Source organism: Rhamphochromis longiceps, linkage group LG12 (assembly GCF_057381845.1).
Source record: "Rhamphochromis longiceps isolate RC_006_pf linkage group LG12, R_longiceps_female_GT1.1, whole genome shotgun sequence".
Taxonomy (NCBI): domain Eukaryota; kingdom Metazoa; phylum Chordata; class Actinopteri; order Cichliformes; family Cichlidae; genus Rhamphochromis; species Rhamphochromis longiceps.
In genome coordinates this window covers 23120112-23142156 of record NC_140568.1, presented here as the reverse complement: position 1 = coordinate 23142156, position 22045 = coordinate 23120112, and the positions used below count along the sequence as shown (strand labels likewise).

At 39.5% G+C, this 22045-nt stretch overlaps 1 protein-coding gene across 1 annotated transcript in view; it reads right to left on the bottom strand.

The window, feature by feature from the left end:
* Positions 1–2760: 2760 nt before the first annotated feature.
* Positions 2761–22045, bottom strand: part of adgrv1 (adhesion G protein-coupled receptor V1) — a 130280-nt gene continuing 110995 nt past the window's right edge. Inside the window, exons 92-95 of the mRNA XM_085425235.1 lie at positions 18179–18300; positions 11410–11595; positions 6576–6753; positions 2761–3201 (exon numbers count right to left, since the gene is read on the bottom strand). Of these exons, the coding sequence (XP_085281361.1) occupies positions 3083–3201; positions 6576–6753; positions 11410–11595; positions 18179–18300 (605 nt within the window). The 3' untranslated portion in view covers positions 2761–3082. The remainder of the gene's footprint in view (positions 3202–6575; positions 6754–11409; positions 11596–18178; positions 18301–22045) is intronic.

Sequence of the window (22045 nt, the reverse complement as noted above, 5' to 3'; positions counted from 1 at the left end):
CAGCTCCCAGTTTGGATTCAGGAGACAGACACCTTCTCTACTCTTAAGATTAGGCTGAAAACTTTCCTTTTTACTCTATGTGTTTATACACCTCTCTGCATTTAATCATTAATTATTTTTCAACTCTGGGTTTCTTCTACAGTGTGTCTTTAGCCCTGTCTCCCTCCCATCAGGCCCAATCAAATGGCGCCTTTCCCTGAGGCTGGTTGTGTCAGAGGTTTCTGCCAGTTAACAGGGAGTTTCTCCTTCCCACTGTCACCAAGTGTTTGCTTATAGGGCGTTGTCAGATTTTTGGGGTCTTCTTTGTAATTTTGTCTATTATTGTAGGGTCTTTACCTTGCAATATAAAGCACCTTGAAGTTGTTGTGATTTAGCACTATATACATAAAACTGAATCTGAATCTGCATTAACTGTATTAAAAATACAATAGGAACCAATAGGTGCCAACACCAAAAACATTGCCAGTAGGTCCAGTTCAGTGACACATTAGCTGCCTGCTTCTTCCACCTGTCACTTTAAGTGGTCACACTGTTTAAACTTTAAGCCCTGGGTGAGTTATACAGTTGCATATCCCTGTACAGTTCTGCTGAAGATTTATAAACCATTTTCCCCTCTGCTATGCTGTAAACATGTGTAATGCATCTATATGTTATGTTAACATGGGAACTTGCCAACAGACTCACTTTCAGAGCAAGCCTCATGTGGCCATGTGTGGAATTGCAATTTTCTGCTGCCAGTGGCTTCATTTTCCAGTGCAGGAAATTACCGATTGGTACCGTGAAAGGCAGTTTTCTCCAGTTGTGACAGACCTTCCTTTGAGGATGCAGTGACTCACTGAGAGCTAAAGTCCCGATTCACCACTGGGGCATACATAGAGACAGACTGCAAGCGATCTGTGAATCAGCTGTTGCCTAGTTATCTGCTATCTAAAGACCAGAGGCTCAGGGGTGAGAAGAGACCAAGGACTCCAACATAAACATGTTTGTCTGCAGTCTGGCTGGTGGGTTGGGACATCATGCTGTCTGCTGTGGCTGTTTAATTACTTCCCACCCCCCAGTTAAGCTCTGCTCATCTAATCTCAGACTCTGTGAAGCAGGCTTCTGGCAGCAAACCTATTACTTTTTATGGGGCACCAAATCAGCGCCTTACGAATCTGAAAATGTCTTGAGACATCCTGTGCTCAGGAACAAGCAACTCCACACTAACACATTTAATCAGCCTGAGCCTGAGCTACGGTTTTATGTCTAAAATCAGCACATGTAATCATATATTTAAAAATACTACAAAATATGCTATGTGCACTGGGACTGGAGTTACATCAGTTAGTATTTGTTGTAGCCTCCATAGCCCTAACATGCTCTTTCATGTTTTGCTCACACTCCACCTCTCCAAGTATCACGAAATGTGGTAATCTTTGCATCTCTCTTGATGTTGCTAACAGGCAAACAATGCAGCTTACAGGACATATAATGGAAATATGTCATGTCAAATGTAAGCCAGGCAGCAATAATGCATGAATGGGTTGCATGTTAGACGCTTCCCTTAGAAGGGGGGGAAACAATAAAACAGGCCGAAGGAAATGTAGATGACAATTAAAAGTTAACGGCACTATTACAGACTCAGCTGCTGCGGGAGAAAGCGATCCCCCAGAGCCGCTGCCATTAAACTGCAGAGTACCATTTTGTTAAATGAAGCGATGACTTTTTTGCTCATTACAACGTGTTCCTTCAAATCCCACGAGTAAAGCCTCTCACTAATGTGAGAGGATCAATCTAAAGCACACGCCATGGGAAGAAAAGCAAAAAACTGAAAAAGCAATCAATAATAAAAATATTGTCTTTCAAGTGAAAGCGTCTGAGAAAACTTTTCCACCCATCATTATTGGAAACATTTGTTCAATTCTTCTCCCTCTGGGTCAAAATGCCACGGGGTTTCCAGCCATGCCATCTCGCTCCAACAAGGAAAGCTGTACCAGCAGATATCATTTATAGATACCACAGTCGCTTCCTGAATAAGGTAAACTATTTCATCAACACCAAGCTATCAGTTACTGTCAGGGTGGGACTTTATCTGGGAAGCTCATTAAGGTCAAAAGATGCACACTTCTTATTGCTGAAGCTCTCCTCTTATCAGCTGGGATCATGGCCACAATCAAGCTCCACCCATCCTGGAAGTTGTAATGAAGAAGGTGGATTGATGATTGTCACATTGTTCAAAATCCAAGCGTGTCTGCTGTCTCTTCTTTGTTTTCTCTTGCGAATCTCACACTTGTCCACTCCTATTTTGCAGTAACAGTAACAGTCTCTTGTGCTGCCAACTTCCAAGAGGTAGGTTTAAACGTTGGGCTGATGAAGGAAAAGGCAGAGCAAAGGTCAGGTAGATGACGGTTTCCAAGAAGTTGCCTGAATGTGGAGTATGTCTTTGTAGATTTACACTCACTGACTCTTTAGGGAGTATAGTTCGCACATTAGATTCAAATGTGACTGAATAGCTTGCATAGCTCAACCGTTACTGTGGATATTTGCTGCCTCATATTTTCACACACTCATTCTTCACTCAGTGCAGATACAAGCAGATCTCCCGAAGGTGTGGGATGAGTTTGTGAAATTCCTGCAGGGAGTTACATAATGACACAAATCCTTCCTTGTGAGAGTGTGACCTCTGGGACCCCATAGTGAAAGACCCGCTCACTGGTAGCAAGCTGTCTCTTAGTGTTAAGTTATGAGACGTAAAAATGAAATCAGAACATGCAAATACAATTCATGTGGTACATTATTTATTGACAAAGGTACACAATCTACATTCTCTATCTTTGCCTAGGTCTCTACAGAAAAACAAAACAAAACAAAATATACATTCAGAAACAAGAGCGTTTAAAAAATTAATTTAGTAAAACATTTATTCGTATTTGTGAACACTAGTACAGTAAAAATCCCATACAGTATCAAACATCTATATGAAAACCATCTATTCAAAAACTGTTTTAGTGCAAAGGATTTTACAATATAAAAATACTGTCTTGTAATCTTTATTTGTGATATGAAAAATAGAGGGACGTGGGATCTGTGTGAGGTGTGAAGGTTAGAGGTGTGTGTCGGCGATGGGGATACGCCGAAGCTCAACTATCTGGGAGTTGGTTACGCTCCCTCCGTCGTGGCTTCCTGGTATGGACTCGTTATCGCTGACATTAAGGCCGGTCCCTAAAAAGAAACAAAAAAACATTGCATTTTTATCAAAAATATGATACGTTGTATTTTTTTATACATTCTATTCTGCAGTATATTCACGTGCATTTTTCTTCTTATAGCACTTAGTAAGTTGGACCACCTAATACCCACTATAATCGGTCCTTATAGAGCAAATGATCTATTTTGCTCTATTATGAAATCATCCCTGCATGTCATGAACTCTGGGATATCAAGTCTGATCAGTCATGGTAATGAGACGTGAAGGGAACAGGCTAACATGCTTGGACTGGAGGCAGGTAGAGAAACAAAATAATTCATTATATGTTAATGGGTAAACCACGTAACTGCATGTTGGTAAAACATAATCAAAAATATGTTAAACACATGCTTTTTAAAAATGCAAAACTGGACTTGTTTTTTATAAACGCTTGGGCTGCTACAGATTTTATCTGAATAAACACATCATCAGACTTGTTCTTTTGTGCTTTGGTGACTTCTGGATGCTTTCAGCTTGACATACTTGAGAAGAGTTGGATAATGAGCGCCAACGTTGCTGGATTTGCACTGAAACTCACCCAGCGATGATTGCAAAATAAGATCCTTCAAACCTCCATCCTATGCCGTGTTAATGATCAGCTCTAAGTTGTACAAAACAGCACCGGGCGCAGGTGCCGAGATAAGAGCGTGCACCTCGATATGTGCTTAATGGTTCACGATCAAACAAAGTGCGAAGACCCAGATTACTGGAATACTTGCTGACCCCTGTCAGCTGGAACCCTATTATGTAATTATAATAGGAAAATTATCTTTACTGCTGACTGAGTGCTTGAGATTAGCCCAGGTTATAAGTTCAGCACGGCTGGTACGAGCAAAGAGAAGGTCAGGGGAAGTATGAAATGAAAGAGTGTCCTTTGTGACTGGTGGAGCAAAAAATGATAATTTAATGACAGAGTTGAGATGTAAACAGATAACATCAGCGCAGTATCGAGTTTCACGAAAACATCTTTTAACAGAAGTTTCAGATTTACGCTTCATTTTGCACACAGCAAAGATCAACTACAGGAACTTTTATTTACCTTTATTTTCTTGAGGCCATGCCAAAGATCTGGATAGAGCCAAACACTTTGACTTAATTAAACCTTGCAAACTTCCCTCCTTACCACGCTGAATAATATGAGAGATTACTTCATAGCGCTGAGTTTGCTGTGGGGACCAATAAATTCCCTGGCATGTCTCTTGCATCCCGGAGGTTATTCAAAGTCAAACATCACAACAAATCAGGACAGCAGGTACTCTTCGAGAAACAGAGAGAGTGAAATGGAGAGTGACAGAGACACAGTGGCTCTGCTTCACCCTGTCACCACACAAACAATAAGAGGATAAGAACCTCTCTCTCTGTCTAAGTTTTTAACTTTCACATAAATGCATCTATCAACATGCCTGCTGTTAATTTGACTCTCCACAGCTACAAGTTTTGCTTTTAAGGGGTTTCTTCAGTATAGTGGAGCCTGGTGTGGTTTTCGAGACTGAAAAGTCAGGTATTGTATGACCCAAACAGAACAAGCTTTCTCACAAAGTCAGATAAAGCTGCAGGACTGTAGCTTGCAATGCCGTGAAAGCTGCCAAAAGCCTGGCTTGTTGAAGAACTGTTAATGATTACTGTACTTCCTCTGAAAACTATTTCTCTTTCCCTGAACCCCAAGAGATTACCTGTGAAATTCAGTGTGACCTGCCACAGTCCCATTAACTTTGGAGTCTTATCAGGTTGGTCTATCTCGACTATGTATTTCTTATCCCTTCCAGAGTAATCGCAATTTTAGAGGACCAGCCACTTATTCTTTCCATGACGTGACACCAAAGCTGTGAGAGATATTCTTGCTGCTGCAATAGTTAGCTGCTCATCAAGAGTCCTCGTTATAGGTTGGGAATAACAATGACTGACGATGAGCTGAAACAGTAGGTTTTTTACCCGTTAAATGGGTAACATTAACCTAGTTTGCTGACATATTGGCATCCCATTTTGTAATGTCTTTTATATTACTGAGATTTAACACTAGCGGCTGACTGCATGATGTACAGGTAAGACTTACAAAAGCATCTAATACAATATTAACTATACAAATACTCTTTTGTATGTTTCAGGCACGACTTTCAGACTGTCTGCAGTGGATGACCTTGATTTCAGACGTGTGGAAACGGCTCATTCGGACACTGTGAAGCAAAGTCTCAATGATTTGAATAGTGTCTGTGTGTTTACATGAGCTGGTTGTGTATTGATGAGCAGGCTAGGCCCTCGGTTCATTAAACATGGATGGCAATAGAGGAAAAATGACAGCTGAGAGACTTAAGGTCAACAAATGAATGACAAAGCAGAAGTGATACTGCTGGATTAATGGATGCATTAGGCACTGTTAGATGCTTTATGTATGTACAGGGTATAATAATCACAAACACATGCACACACATATATACACACAGACACTCAAACACACCACACACACTGTGGCATTTAATCACAGGCTGATTTTTATCATCTCTCGTTCTCTGTTATCGTTCAATCTAAATTTTAGGAAGTCATAACATCTTTTTCTGCTTTTAGGCTACGGTCACACTCGGGGAAAGAAATGATTGGCTACTGTTGCACAACCAAAATTACAGCGACTGTGTGCAATCAACTTCTGATCTCTATGCTTTTGAAATGGTTGCTTCAAAGATGTGGACCAGGTCTGAGTATGCTTGCAGTCAGACGCCATCTCCAAACTGACTTTGATGCATCAAGATGGTGATAAAACAGGGATATAATGGCAATAAGGTGGAGTCAGACTGCTATCAGTTTTAGACTAAACTGGGTCAAACTGGGTCAATCTGTTTTTGAAAAAAACAAACAAACATCAGAACATCAGAAATGCAATGCTGAACCGGGCCCAGAGCTGGACTTAGGCAGAATCTACGCATCAGGTGTGACTCTGTCAGCCACAGACTGGACCAAATGTAAACAGATGGTAATTTATAATTTATAAACTTATAAACACATAGATGTAAGCAACTGCAGGTTGGGGGTGCTGCATGCTTGGCCTCTGGCAAACCAGTTGCTAGAGCTACCTGCAAGCACTCCCGGACATCAAAAAACTGGATCCAATCACTTCCCAGCCATTAATTTTATCCTGGTCACACAGAGGCTGTTGTCCTGTTTTTACTGTCTGACTGAGACCTACCACACAACTGGTGAAATTGGATTTATTTCTCAAGCATACTGTGTTTGTCCTTTTATGTCAAAATATTTAGTGCAGCAAAAACACCCAAAGGAATATTCAGTATCAAATTGTGTTTCTGACACTTGCTTCCTGTGTAATCTGTTGAAAGGTATGTAGTATAGTTCTCCTCACCTGTTTTTAAGGCAAATATGAGGTCGTCAAACTCCTGTGAATCCTCATCTGCAGTGACCAAGTTGGTGTTGATGAAGCCTCCCTCGGTGGTGTACGTCTCCATCACAGGACTGGGCTTAAACACACTGCTGGGCTGAATGCTAGGCCGCAGTGACGTTCGCTCCCAGTCTGCTGAAACCTGATAGATAAATGTGTATTTAAATAGACAAGCCAAAAAATCACCAAATATAACATAGAGTCCAAATAAGTCGGGATGCTGTGAAAATGCAAATAAAAACAGAAAGAAATAATTAGAAATTCTCAGAAATGGATATTTTATTCTTACTAAACATATTAAATGTTTAAACTGAGAAACTGTACAATTGGGTGATTTTTGAACACACACATAAAAACAACAACCTAACTGAGGAGACCAGTAGCTGGACCTTTGAGAGAGGAGTGTTGTCCCACTCTTGCTGCTCAACAGTCCTGGATCTATTTTGTCACAGTTTTCCTTTTATTGATGCTTTAAATGTTTTCAGCTGGTGAAAGGTTTGGACTGCAGGCAGGCAAGTTCAGCACCTGCACTCTTCTACTATGAAGCCACGTTGTAATACAGTGCACACACTAATACAGTGTACTACAATGCAGTTTAGCATTGTCTTGGTGAAATAGGGCTAACGTGAACATCTGGATGGAAGCATTAAAACCTGTATATACCTTTCAGCATTGTTGGTGCTTTTCTAGATACAAATGCCAAATCCATAGGCAATGCTGCATCCCAATACCATCAGAGAAGCAGAGTTTCCAGTGGGTGTTGACAAAAAGCCGGATGGTTCCTCTCCTCTTTAGTCTGGAGGATGCAGTGTCCGTGTTTTCCCAAAAGAATTTCCATTCGTCCGACCATTTGTTTTCCATGTTGCCTCAGTCCATTTTAAATGAGTTTTAGCCCAGACAAGAGGACACCATTTCTAGATCATGCTCACATATTCTTCTTTATGATAGAGTTTTAACCTGCATTTGTGAATGGCACAGTGAACTGTGTTCACAGAAAATGATTAGTGGAACCGTTCCTGAGCCCAGGGCAGGGATTGCAGGGATTTCCATGACAGAATAAAACCTTTTTTTTTTAATGAAGTGTTGCCCGAGGGCCCAAAAATCACAGGAATCCAGTATTGATTTTTGGCCTTTTCTCTCATGGACAGAAGTTCCTCCAGATTGATGATGAGACATCAACATCTTTTTCAGCAATTACCTGCAATACCTTAACCCTCTCGAGGCAGGCGTTGCAAATTTTCAAAAGTTAAAAACTAACTAGAAAAATTTGCATTTCCTGCGAAAATGCTGTGTGGATGCCTTAAGGGCTGAAGATATCTGCTGAAAAAAGCTGAAAAAGTTGAAAAAAAACAAGCAAAAAATGTTGCACTGAGCAGGATTCGAACCTGGTCCTTCTGGTACTCAAGAGAGGGTCTCATCTCACTGCGCCAACATCTTTCTGACAAAGAAAGACAAAGACTGACAATTGTGCTGAAATGAGCAGAAGAGGATGAGAATTTCATTTCAATGGCAGAAATTAAGCTTAATATTTTAAAAAGTATAATAGCAGAAAATACCTAAAGACATTGCAGGAATTAGCAGAAATAGCAGAATAGTTTAAAATTTGAACGGTGAAAATCGGCTGAAAATTGTGGAAGTAGTTAAGTGCCAAAAAGTGTATGGAAGTCCCAAGAGGAACTCAATACTTCAGTAGAAAAATTTGCATTTCCTGCGAAAATGCTGTGTGGATGCCTTTACGCTGAGGATGTCTGCTGAAAAAAGCTGAAAAAGTTGAAAAAAAAAACAAAAAAATTTTTTGGCCAGAGCGGGATTCGAACCCGGCCCTTCTGGTACTCAAGGGAGGTTCTCATCTCACTGCGCCACAATCATTCTCACAAAGAAGCGGTGGAGAGACTGACAATTGTGCTGAAATGAGCAGAAGAGGCTGAGAATTGTGCTGATAAGAGGTGGAAAGGCTGAAAATGTTTCAGAAGAGGTGAATAAGCAGAATTTGGGCAGAAAAGAGGTGAAAACTCTGAATATTTTGCTGAAAAGAGTTCAATCAGCAAAATTTCTTCTGAAAAGAGTTCAATCAGCAGAATTTTGCTGAAAACAGCAGAAAAAACTGAAAATTTTGCTGAAAAGAGTTGAATGAGCAGAATTCTGCTGAAAAGAGTTCAGTCAGAAGAATTCTGCTGAAAAGAGGATAAGTTGTGAAAAAACTCAAAATTGTGCTGAAAAGGGGTGAAAAAGCTTAAATTTGTGTTGAAAAGAGTTAAAAAAGTTTAAGTATTGACTGAAAGAAATGTTGCCATAAGCGGGATTTGAACCCGGGCCACCCAGTCTGAGAACGGACGCTCATCTCACTGAGCTAAAACACAGGTCAAGCCGGCAAGGAAAACCAGTGAGGCCAAGGATAATATGCAAAAAAGGGCAAAAAATATTGAAAAGAAAAATCAATATCTCAAAAAGTATAGAAGTTATGAGCACCAAAAGTCATAGCCGGCATTAGCAGAAAGAGCAGAATTTTTTAAAGTTTGAATGGCGAAAATCGGATGAAAACTGTGGGAGTAGTTCCACGGCGAAAAGTGTACGGAAACACCCGGAATAATAAAGAATAAAGAGAAACAGGAACTCAATAGTGTGGATGCCTATTAAGGCATCCACACAACAACCTGATTACCCCACATACATATTTTATGAGCTTTTTTTACTCAGAAGTACCACTGCAGGACTTGGTTGTGCATTAGCAACTAAAACTTAATTTGAGCCTGAGAGGGTTAAACAGCTTTTTTTTTGCAGATTGGTGAACATCTGCCCGTCTTTAATTCTGAGAAACTCTGCCTCTCTAAGATGCTCCTTTTATACCCAGTCATTTCACAGACCTGTGGTCAGTTAACCTTATTAGCTGCAAATTGTTCCTCCAGGTGTTTCTGTTTAGTACCACTTACATTTCCAGGTTTTTGTAGCGCCTATCTCATCTTTGAAGATATATTCCTGCAATCAAAGTCAAGTCGAGCTAATATTATGCCTAAAATGATACATTTTCTCAGTTTTCTAAGTTTGATATGGTTTCCGTAGTGTTTTGTGAATAAAATATGGGTTTATGAAAGTTTATGAGCTGTAAAAAAAACATGAATCTTTAATGTAACAAACACACAAAAAAAAAACCAAAACCAGGATAAACTGAGGTCAAACATATACTCGCATATGCAAACAGTAATCATGACTGTGATGAATTTGGGTTATGTAGAGTGCATGGTGTCAAAGCACCCCAAAGAATTAAAGTCATCCCACAGGGTCAGAGTGGGTGCAAGGGGTGAAAGTGAGGTCAGTGTAGAGTTTCTTACTGAATCATACTAACGGCTATACAAATGGCATCTTGTCTGTGTATATAGAGGGTTTTTTCAAGATGAATGTCCGTGCATTAACACAACAAATCACAGAAGTTACTAGAAAGAACAAAAGAAATGCAAAAGAGAGGAACCAGAAGATATCTCTTTTATTTTGACCTCAAGAACCAGATTATTCCATTATCTCATCGTGTTTTCTGTTGTATTAATTCATTATGAATGTCTCATCTGTTCATGGACGTGCATAAACGTGGGTACGTGTTGTACAAGCTTCTCAGGCTTGCTGTTACCAGTACAGAGTGTACGGGTGAGGTGAATTAAGCACCACCAGGCACTTCAAATCTGTCACATCCACTTTGGAGGGCTGTAGTGATTAGATGAGGCCAATATGCTAGTCACCACCTGCAATATGTGTTCTTATACTTGTTACCTACTTTTTTTCCTTTTCTAATTTCCTTTCAAGCGGTCCATTTCTCTCAGACACACACACACAAAATCCAGAATCTACCCCTAGTGCTGCTTTTCTCAGGGGTCTCTAACTGCACCTTTCTTTCTTGGGCTGTAACCAAATCTTTAAGAGGCGAGAGTGTGCTCTCATGAATAAAACAAGATTACCGGATTCCTACGTGTGGAGAGAGAGATCGAGAGAGAGAAAGGGAGGGTGGATTTCCCAGGGGAAAAGAAGCCCCCCCCCCCCCACAACACCGACCCGCCACCCTTGTTTTTTTTTTCTCTGTCCTTCCTTCACACCAGCTCAGTCCTTATAGGGTATTCTCCAGAGTACGACTGGCAGAATTAGTGTAGCAGTGTGTTTGCGTAAAGCATGTTTTCTGTGCTTGCAAGCAATGCGCAAGTCTAACAGAAGGGTCACAAAACCACAAAACAAGTTGATGGGGCTGTTAGCAGGAGAATCAGTCTGAAAAATCTAAGTGAATCAGTATGAATGTGCTAGAAATGTAAACTAGACAACGGCGAACGTGCAAACGAGCCGTGGGAAACAGAGTTAAAGAAGAATAAGCAGAAATAAGTTTAGTCTTAAAAACTAAATTTCACAGTAGTTTGACACAGAAGTTCCTCAAAACAAATGATTACTCTATCATGTAATCCATGGTTGTCACTATGGTTTCTTCTCGTCATCACCACATCTGCTATTCAAATGCAAGATTTCTACACATTTCTAACAAACTCAACCACAAACTGTAATGGATGTGTGGTCAGAATGGGAGTTAAAGTCATCATCAGACCTCAACAGTCTGGATGGGGAACAAAATCTTTTCTTTTCATGCCTGAAATGAGGATTTCTTAATCAGTAAGTCAAATACAAATGTGAAAAGTCCAGGCATCAGAGATTAGGCAACACATGCACGATAACTGCTGTAAATCTGTGTAACCAACTATTCCCATATGTCAGCCTTTGATTGCATAAGCGTGTCAATGTGATGACAATGTAAGCTCTGTATGTGTACCTCTTCCATGGCACTGATGAGATTTTGAGTTGATTTGCTGATGTCGCCTCCCACAGGGGTGGGTCCCATTCCCTGGTACATAGAATCCGGCCTATCCTGTCCACTCATCTCAACTGTGTAACTTGCTTTAGTTGGCCAACACAGCTGGTTGTGCATGATGAAGTACACAGCAAACACATACAAGCCCTGTAGAGAAAGCAGTGGGGAGAAAAATTCAACATTAGGAATAAGTTATGGCTCTGCTCTTCAGTATGATTAATCTGAAATCTGTAATACTGCCGGCTCAATCAATCTGCAGTGGCAGGCTTGGAGGGTAAAAGAACCAAACGATCCAAAAAAGTGCGTCACAAATTCATTAGACCACCTATCATAAAAGCAAAAAGACATAAATATTTTAGAAATCTGTCAAAAGATAAAAAATTATATAGCTATTCCTTAAACCCATTTTCTAAGAACACTTACAACATACTCATCAAACAAACCTAATTTTCTATTCAAGAATTCAAGTAAATAACTGTACTTTTGGAGCTTAATTAAAAATAATAATGTGCTTTACTATTCTTTTCCAACTGTTTTGTAAAATAATAAAATTATGAATGAATAATAAAATTAAATAGATTTTAGCATAAAAATATTGTTTGGATTAAAGAGCTTGCACATAACTAGTGGATTAACCATTACCAGAACTGTTGATTTAGATCAGCTGTGGCTTAAACCTCACACTCAGTGGTAGTCTAATAGATTTGTTAAGCTCTGTACATATTACATAAACATATGTGATATTAAATAATACTATACTCATTATTATTTTTGTGCAGCGTGTTGCTGTTGCATTCCGAATTAAACTTCTTTCACTTCTTTCAGCATGATTACTGAAGCATTACTTCACCACTGGGGCAGTGACATCATTGGCATACTGGTATTTCTGCCTCCTCCACTTCTTCATCATTACCATTATCTGCTTGGTCAACAGCACCAGGATGCGAATTACCCCAAAACACCAGGGCGTCAAATACCATGAATCCAGCCCATATTTCACAACACCCATCATCGGGCGATGATGGCAGCCACAGACAGAGACGGAACACACAAGAGCGCAAACCACAAGCGTGTGTGAATACAGGCCAACACGGACCTATTAAAGACGTTTACACATGGGGAGAGAAAGTAAGTTTTTGGACAACACGGAAGAAAATAATGAATATAGTAATAAAATATGTTTAGGCAAAACCTGACGGACTGATTGTTTCATTGATAAAACCAAATGTAAACACTTTGCTTTTTTGTGAAAATAAATATCAATCTGTCAGTGTGTGTGTGTGTGTGTGTGTGTGTGTGTGTGTGTGTGTGTGTGTGTGTGTGTGTGTGTGTGTGTGTGTGTGCGCGCGCAACTCCCCAACTTATTCAAATCCTTAAATCAAACTTTGTGACATAAGGTTCGTGTCTGTAATTAAGCTTCAACTTTCCTGGCAGAGCAATCAACGTTACTCATCTCGAGTTTATTGACAGAACGGGATTATAAGCAGCCTGGATGGCCACAGTAAACATTAATAGGAAGAGAGCAGGAACAGTAAATCAGAACTGTGTGTTTATGGGGGCACTATAAAACTGGAATATCCAGATTATGAGAAGGAAAGAAAGCCTGTTTATAAGCTCACTGGAGACCTTGCAGGTTAAAAACAGTGCAGTATACTCCGCTGTTTTCTGACACAGTGACTTAAACAGATTGGTGAATCGTATACTGTGTTCCCATAAATTAGTGTGCCTTGTAGGTAATTGTGCATGAATTGCAAAATGAGAGCTTTAAACCATGTCCTTTAGTAAATGGAACACTTCATGGCTAGGAGCTATGTTCAGGGATATGTAAAGTCATAATGATGTTATGACCTTATATTTGGATATATATATATTTGGATTTTCTGCGTATAGCTTGAAGAAGGTAATTAGTCTTCCTTTGTGTGTTCGCATGTAACATGGAACAGAAAGCAGCCAGGTGTGTATTCATATATGGGTGTGTATGTCTTTATCCATGAGCATTTCTCCATTACAACAGCACCGTGGGTGATTAGCACAGATCATTAGCAAGCTGTGTGGCCTGAGGAACAGGCTTAACAGCCATAGGTAAGTTATGTAAGTGTTCCCTGATCGCTGAGTCCATGTCTTTGGAGATCGAAGGCAAAGTCCAAAAGAGGACACTAAGGACGGGATGGTGTTGAGGGATGTGAAACGGACCGTGAGAAGGAGCATTTGATTGTGTTGGATACAACCTTGTTTAAAATCATTTGGGGTGCTGAGCAAAATGTACATATGAAAGCAATGATTTGTATGATTGAAATCATAATGATCCTGACATTTAAAGAAGACAAAGACAACATGGACAACAACTCTTTAAATTGAAATATTTTCCCATTCTTAGGTGGAGGATTTAAGCTGCTCAACAGTTTGGTGCTCTCTTCACTGCAGTGTTGTTTCATAATGTGCCAGCTTTTTTTTCAATAGGTAACAGACCTGGACTGCAGGCAGGCTATTTTACAAAAGGGCCACGCTGTTGTAATACAAATGTAGTTTGGTGGTGTCTTGTTGAAAGAAAACAGTTGCTGGATGGTAGCAGACATTAAGAGTTCCTTCAGATACTGGTAACTTATTCATGCTAGGTGCACTAACACCCTCATGCTGGCTTTTGAAATGTGTGCTGATAACAAAGTTGATGGTCCCTTTGTGTTCATCCTGGAGGAAGTGCAGGCATTCACAAAAAGAATCTCACATTACTGCCATTTGTGCCATTTTTGGCTTTCTCCTTTGTGTACAGAGATACACAAAGGATCTTACATTTCAGAGATGACAAAATCCTCAAATTCTTTTTAATTTCATATTTAGTTCTCAATTTTTCAAATTATTTGCAGGGTTTATTTAAGCTGCTTCTCTTTTATGGTCTGTTTCCTAACATTTTCAAAACATGTCGCCCGCATCAACCTTAAAATGAATCAAATCAAAAACAATAAAATCTCATAGTTTGACATGTTGCCTTTGTGCTACTTTAAATTAATTATGGTGTTTAAATAATTTGCAAAGTTTTGAGTACAATTTTACACAGCATTCTGTTTTGTGGGTTTTTAAGTAGGGCGTTTAAAAGTGACAACAGCAACGAGCTAAAGAAATGTACTGCTTGTCAGGGGTAAGACAAAGGGCAAGATGATAAAATTAGAAAACTGAAATAATTAAAAAATAGCTCTCGAGTTTTCTGACTTCTTTCAAAGTGATTAAATATACTAAACTGCATCAACTGCAAAAAGTGCTGTGTCCGCGGATTTTTCTGTGCTTTCTGTGCTAAAAGAAAAAGAGCTGTTTGACCGAAACCCTAAATACTTCCAGGCTTCACACGGCTAATTGCCTACCGCCTTCTTTTCCATAAAAATATACACATATCCTGTGTCCTATTTTTAGCCAGTGCCAAGGCTGAATGTGCAAGTGGGGGTTGAATTGAATTGTAATGAAGCATGGTCCTGCTTCACAGCTGTGAGGCTTCTGACAACACGGATACAGTGACGTAGTGTTTATCGGTACATCGAACGTGCAGTAGGAGATAATGAGGGGTTGTGCTGTTGTGATTTGATTATTGTCTTCTATTTCAGCATGATGTGACTGACAGCTGTATTATGTAAAAGGATGGATCAAAGGCTTGTAGAGAGAAAAGAAAACCCTGTGGCCTGTTGGCTAAAAAGTCACATTTTCCACAGTATAACTGCAAACATGTGATGTGTTTCACAGCTTGATTTTAACAGATACCCGGCTGGCAACAAGAGGTTGTTTTTACAGCACCTAACCAAAGAGCAATGTGGGCTCTGCAACAGACACTTGTGCACAGCTGTAACATCTGCAGCTGTTTAATGGTGTTCAGTAATCAGCAGTTAACATCAACAACACCAATGAGGTAAATATGGAAAATTCTCTTAATGGAAAATTCGCGGCATGAAGGAAACAAAAAAACAAGTGTACTTGACTTTGCAGCAGAGATGCACAGCCTAACAAATTCCAAGCTCACGGCATTGAAAACCTATGGGAAGGATAAGATGTTCAAAAATGCACTGGAATAATAATACTGGGAGAATAAGGCAGTCCTGTAGCACCGTGTCCTGAAAAATATCTCAGTTTAATTTCTTTAGTTAACCTAAAAATATTCCATATGGGTTTGAGTTCACAAAATCATGAAACAAAAGTAAGATTACTCTAGTTACCAAGTCATATCTGTTAAGAAATGTGACAATCATCATATTTTGTTAAATCTTGCTGTTCGAGTGTTCATGACAGAGAGTAAGTATCACAGTTGCTTTCTTTAAACTTTACTTTCTTTTTTCGATTTAGTCCCTAATGGAAGTTCTGCAGTGACACAAAATGATCAATGAGTCCTCTCACAGCAACGCTTTTCCTCCATCACCGCTAAACAAATTAAATGTGCTTTAAAAAAAAAACACATAACCCAAATCTTGCATACAAATAAATATGATAGCAGCCATGCTTCGTACATGGTTACAGCATCCTGACCTTTCTTTAGTGGTGCTTTGTAGAAAGTGGGTCAGATGAGTTTGTTTATGGCTAATCAATATCCTTGGACACAATGTACCTTTGGGACCCTTACCCGTTCCACTTTGATAAATCCCTACTTCTGGTACTTTTGGTGCAGACCCCAGAGGCTGCTGTTTTAGCTGGAACTTTGTATGAGGCACGGCTGAAAATCAATTGCAGCAGTTCTTTTTTTCCAGATGATACAAAGTTTGATAGAACTTGTCCTATCTGAAGTTAAAGTTAAGCTACATTTAAGTTGCTGAAATACAAATAGGGTAGCAAGAAGCTCTTTTTAGCTGTTACTGTACGTCGCCACCAAAAAGCCCAAAAGTCCTCATTTAGAGAGCAAAAGTGTTATCAAACTACTAGTCATCTGCCAATTAACGTAAAGAGGAGATTTTTATGTACTATTGTGTGGGCGGATGTATGTTTGTGTGACAGCAGTGCTAAGAACTTTGATAACTCAGGGGCCTAATGAGGGGGCCCAAGAACAAATCAAAGTATTTAGAGAGGAAACAAAGGCTATTAGTCTGAAATGTTTCTAAGTGAGAGGATTTTTACCCAGGTTAAAAGAAACACAAGCAGAACTGAGGAAATGTATTTAAAAACTTTGCATGTAAATTAACAATCACAAGTTCATTTTAAATAAAATCAAACTAGCTATGTGATGTCACAGGGATGGACAAAGTATTGCTGGTCATGAAGAAGTGTCGAGTGCGACAATGACCATTGCTGCTGACATCACTTCACTTCAGTCACTGGACTAACAGGAGATGTTTACTTATGTTAAGCGCTGTTGTCTTTAGCATGTAGATGCTACATATCAACATTGGTTGTCACAGACCTCTTGTGGCACATGTTACAGGCACATGGTGGTCTACCCGATCACTGCAAACATTTAGGGACTAGATAAGACAGAAAACAATCAATTGTGCAAAACTAAGCACAACTGATCCAGAAAGCTTCGTGGGCATCTTCTTAAAAAAACACATTATGCATTAAGCACTTCTACAAAACTAAACCTTTGCGCCAGAAAATGTATGATTTAGTAGGTTAAGTAAAATTGACAGAAGACAATTTAAAGACAAGTAATAAAGCTACTGATATGAATGAGCCACAGCTAAATCCTTAGTAACCAGAAGACAAAAGTTTTTAAAAAAATGTCTCAGTTACATGAGTAAGCATGTGTTTCCCTCACTAAGGACATAACTGAAGGCAGAAAAATCCACAAAAACTTGCACAATGTGTTCCAGAGTTCACGATGATATTGTTGCACAGGTTTTATATTTGATCATTAATGACCGTCCTCATTTTGTCCAGTTTCTTTTGAACAGGTGGAAATTGGTTATAGGGACTATATTTTTATTAAGCCTCTAGATTGAAGCCCAGCATCTACACTTCCCATCCTTATTTCTTTTTTTGGAATCTGTAGTGGCGTGATGCAGAGGCATGCTTGTGAAAATGATCTCACTGTGCAAATATTTAAATATGTACTGGACTGCATTTAGTGGTAGAGTAATCTATCTTGCATTTGAAATATCTTTACTTAGCTACACTGACATCTGAAATACAGAACTGAGAGAAACAGAGGGAGTAAATAAACTATAAAAAGATGCAAACAAAGGGACCAAGAAAAGACAAAAATAAAGTGGAGAGATGGACAAACATAGCAGTGAGAGGCGTTGGTGAGACATGACACAGTGATAACCCTGCCTCTCTCTCTCCACACCTGAGGCACTTCTTACTCTGCCTGTCAGATACATCAAAGCTGGCCTTCAAAGTGAATGGACTTCCCTTCATCATACCTCTCCAACACACACACACACACACACACACACACACACACACACACACACACACACACACACACACACACACACACACACACACACACACACACACACACACACACACACACACACACACACACACTCATGACATGACACCGACTCTGCAGCGTTCTCAAATTTTCAGCTACAGCAACATTTAGTTCAGAGAGTAGCTGAAAATTTGAGATTAGATAGGTAAAAACAATATCTTTCATAAGAAAAATCAAACCTGGAGAAAGAGTACACACATCGAGCTTGAAGATATAAAAAGAAGTGCTTTAACTTTATAACTTTTAACTGTTCTCCAATTACAACAAGAAGAAAACATATGCACAAACAGGAAACAAACAAACAAACAGAAAAGGAAATGATCTCACCAGCAGGCAGTTAAAGATGACGTAGAGGATGAGCATCCACAGGTACCTGTAGCCCATATGGAGTCCTGCCCACAACCAAACTAGGGAGACGAGCAGAAACAGGTAGAGGACCAGCGGCACCTCTGGAGCACAAGATAACAACAGGAACAGAATGAAAACAATATCAGCACTGTTGTTCAAATATATATAAGCCAATACAATACATTATACATTACAGCTGAACTCAGATTCTAGATACTATTTTATCTGTATGACATTCATGCACTTATTAATTTGAACATATTTGAACAAATGCATATTGCAGAATAACTACCGTACATTACATAGTAATTGATGGAGAATTAATATAGCTGCTGGTGTGTTATCATTTCTATTTAGATTCTCTAGTTTCTTGATATTAAACTATATATGCTGTGGTGTAATACTCATTCTTCCAAAGCAAGGTCTGGTAAAAGAGGAGGAAGGGGATCTAATTCAGGAGCTGTCTAATGAACCACATTTTACAACCCTAATACAACACTGATGCAGCGTTTCTGCTCCAACAGTTCTCTGACTTCCTGTGGTTTGCATGTGGATTTACGTGGACTCAGATTAGAGACTCAAGCAACAGTGAGGAGACATATAAGGGAGGGTAAAAAGCCACACACTCATACTTGAGTATGAGCACGCATGCACACATGCTATCAGAGCTGTACTCTCTATCCAGGGCTTCATCCATTCAGCATTTGGGATGCCACTAAATCATTTAGCTGCCTAAGATGGGCTGAAAATGATCTAAGAGACAGTGTGCACAATTCTTTTCTTTGTGCAAACAGGCAGCTGGTGTGTCAACATCTTCACATCAGATGTACTTTATATTTTAAGGGTGCAAAATAGATTGTCAAAATGGAGAAACATACGAATACTCGTCCTCATGCAGAGGTCAAACATCACACATTTACATTTACACATTTACCAAAGGGGGAACCTATGGCTTTTTATTTATTTTATTTTAAACTGAACCAAACAAAAAACAACCCCCAAGTTCTGAGAGTAACACTTTGACAAACCTTGTAACAACTGTGCATTGACACAAAGTGTACTGATCTCACCAATACGACTAAAAAGTGCATAGTTTAAAAGGTCTTCTTAGCATTTACTGCTTTTAGACCATAGCAGCTAGTCAACCTGCAGCCCACTGACAGGAATACATCCTGTCACCTCAGACTTCAGGATGTGACAATTCAAGAAAAAACCCCACTGAAGTAGGGACAGACTTAAGATAATTAAGTAAGTATCCAGTGGTCCTTACAAAGCAGAGAACATTTTACAAAGGGAGTGCACTTCATTATTACTTGCACAAATAATTCTCTTAACCTGCTTGTTCTTGCTGTACAAAAATGGGAGGATATCTGTTAGCCTGCTAACCAACACAAGTGCAATGCACTAGTCAAATTTGGACACTGTCAAAAGAATATTCAAAACACATCCACATTACCAGCACCACACCCATCCTCCCTGCTAAGTATGTTGCAAATGTGGGATCTCAAATAAAAACACTAGGAGTGCTACCACCATGAAATTAAGAGTATTGCACCATAGTGATGAGTTTTGCTTTGTTCAGACAAATACTAGCCTGACTCCTATTAATACTTAGCTAATATGCTGAGATAAACATCTTGAAATAATTGTAGGGAGAAGAATAGAAAAGTAAAAAAGCTAAAACAGTGGAGGGATTAAAGCAGGGTGTGACAAGTGAGTACTGAGAAACTTAAGCCTGTAGTCAAATCATCAGGTGCTTGCAGTTGGCAACCAATACCGATTTACAGATATACAGATATATACAGATTTTTAGCTAAAATATGGCTTTAACACATAAAGTGCAGGGTTATTCAGTGAAGTCAAAGTCAGATTTATTCATATAGCACATTTAAAAAACAACTGTTGACCAAAGTGCTGTACATTTAAAATAATCAAAGGAGATAAAAACATAGGAAGACATGACAAAATTTAAGAAAAGAAGCATAAAATGAGAAGATTTGAGTCAGAAAAAAGACAAATAAAAGTAGTACAAACTCATTCTGATTTAAAAGCAAAGGAATAAAAGTGGGTTAACAAGAAAAAAGGGGGTTTTAAACTGTCTAATGTTGGGGAGGTCCTGATGTGAGGGGGCAGTTTGTTCCACAGTTTAGGAGCAGTCACAGCAAAGGCCCGATCACCTCTGTGCTTCAATCTGGACTTTGGGACAGCTAGGAGCATTTGATCCGCAGACCTCAATGATCTTGCAGGAGTGTACCAGTTCAAAAGATCAGAAAGGTATGAGGGTGCTAACCTGTGCAATGGCTTAAAAACGAATAATGAAATCTTAAAATCAATTTGAAAACTGACTGGAAGCCAGTGTAAGGATGCTAGTATGGGAGATATGTGGTCTTGCTTGCTCTGCCAGTTAGTAACCGTGCAGCAGTCGGCTAACTGATGACAGACTGACGCCTGAGTAAACACTCAGGTATCAACAAAAATCGAGGCGAGATGAAATGAAGGCACGGCTAGCTCTCTCAAAGTCTCTGAAACAGAAGAATGGCTTCACTTTTGCAAGCAGCCGGAGATGAAAGAAACTGGTTTTGATTACAGTACTGATCTGTTTATGAAACATTAGATTAATAACTAACTCCACATTGCATTATCAAAGAATGTAAAAGACATTTTTATTAGGCTCACGATACCTGTGATGCTGTGTATGTGTGTGTGTGTCTTGAAGTGAAAAGTGCAGGGTCACAGAAGATAAACATAATAAATTTTACAGCTACATGAGGCGTAAAAGCTGTTTTTACGATGATTTGAAGGGAACATCAGATTCAAAATTACACTGTTGAGTCACTCTCCTTACAGTCTGCATGAAAGGTGTTATGTAGGACAGAGTGTACAGTTCTCTTCACAAGTAGGATGGAAACACAGGACACGGGCCCAGGTTTGCACAAAAACCCCTCACTTAGGTGCCACATCCACCACACTGTCATTTCCACCCTGCTCTAACTTCTGCTCCTTATCACATAGTATTTTTATTTATTTAGCTCTATCATACTTTTTTAGTGCTTTCTTCGCTGTTGGCCTTGGTCACGGCCTCTGATGCATTATTATTTCACACTTCATCTCGGTTTGCCTTATGTGGACAAACTGTCTACAAACACGTGTAGGTTAAATAAAAACAACTTTTTTCTATCTTCCATCTATCAATTTCTATCGTCTATCTTTCCCATTTCTTTCTTTCTCTCTCTCTCTGGCTTTAGTGTGTCTTGCACATCTGTCTCCATCTCCTCCCTCCCTGGTTAGACTTTTTCCAACCATGTAAGCACATTCCTGTCTGTGGACGGGCCAGAGCTCCCACAGTAAGAACAGGTTCCCAGAGCCGAGTTGAGACGAACTGCAAAATGCTGACTGACTGTTTGGCTTTGTACCACTAAGTAGAAGCAAAGAGCCTGTGTGGCTGTGCATGTGTGTGTGTGTGTTCATATTATGCATAAGCAGACATGAATTCATATGCAATCCTCTGCAAAAGCTTTGTGTTTCAGAGAAGCTCAATGATGTCATGGCTATCTTTCTTTCTGTACAACAAACACACGCTGCTTTCCTCCACAGGCAAGCAGACAGGCTCAAGTTCAAATTTGACCAGTGCAGCGTTCTTGGTGTGAGAAGACAAACTGAGAAGTGAGCATGCACAGAAGGAAAACAACCAGAAAGAAACTCGAGATTGTGCTAACATTAAGGTCACAGAGAAGTCACCAGCTGTAATAACAACAAGCAGGAGTAAGCGTGTGTTGAGTGCATCTAGTTACAGCTAGGAGTAATGACCAAAGGAAAAAAAATAATACTAAAAACAAGATGATAAAA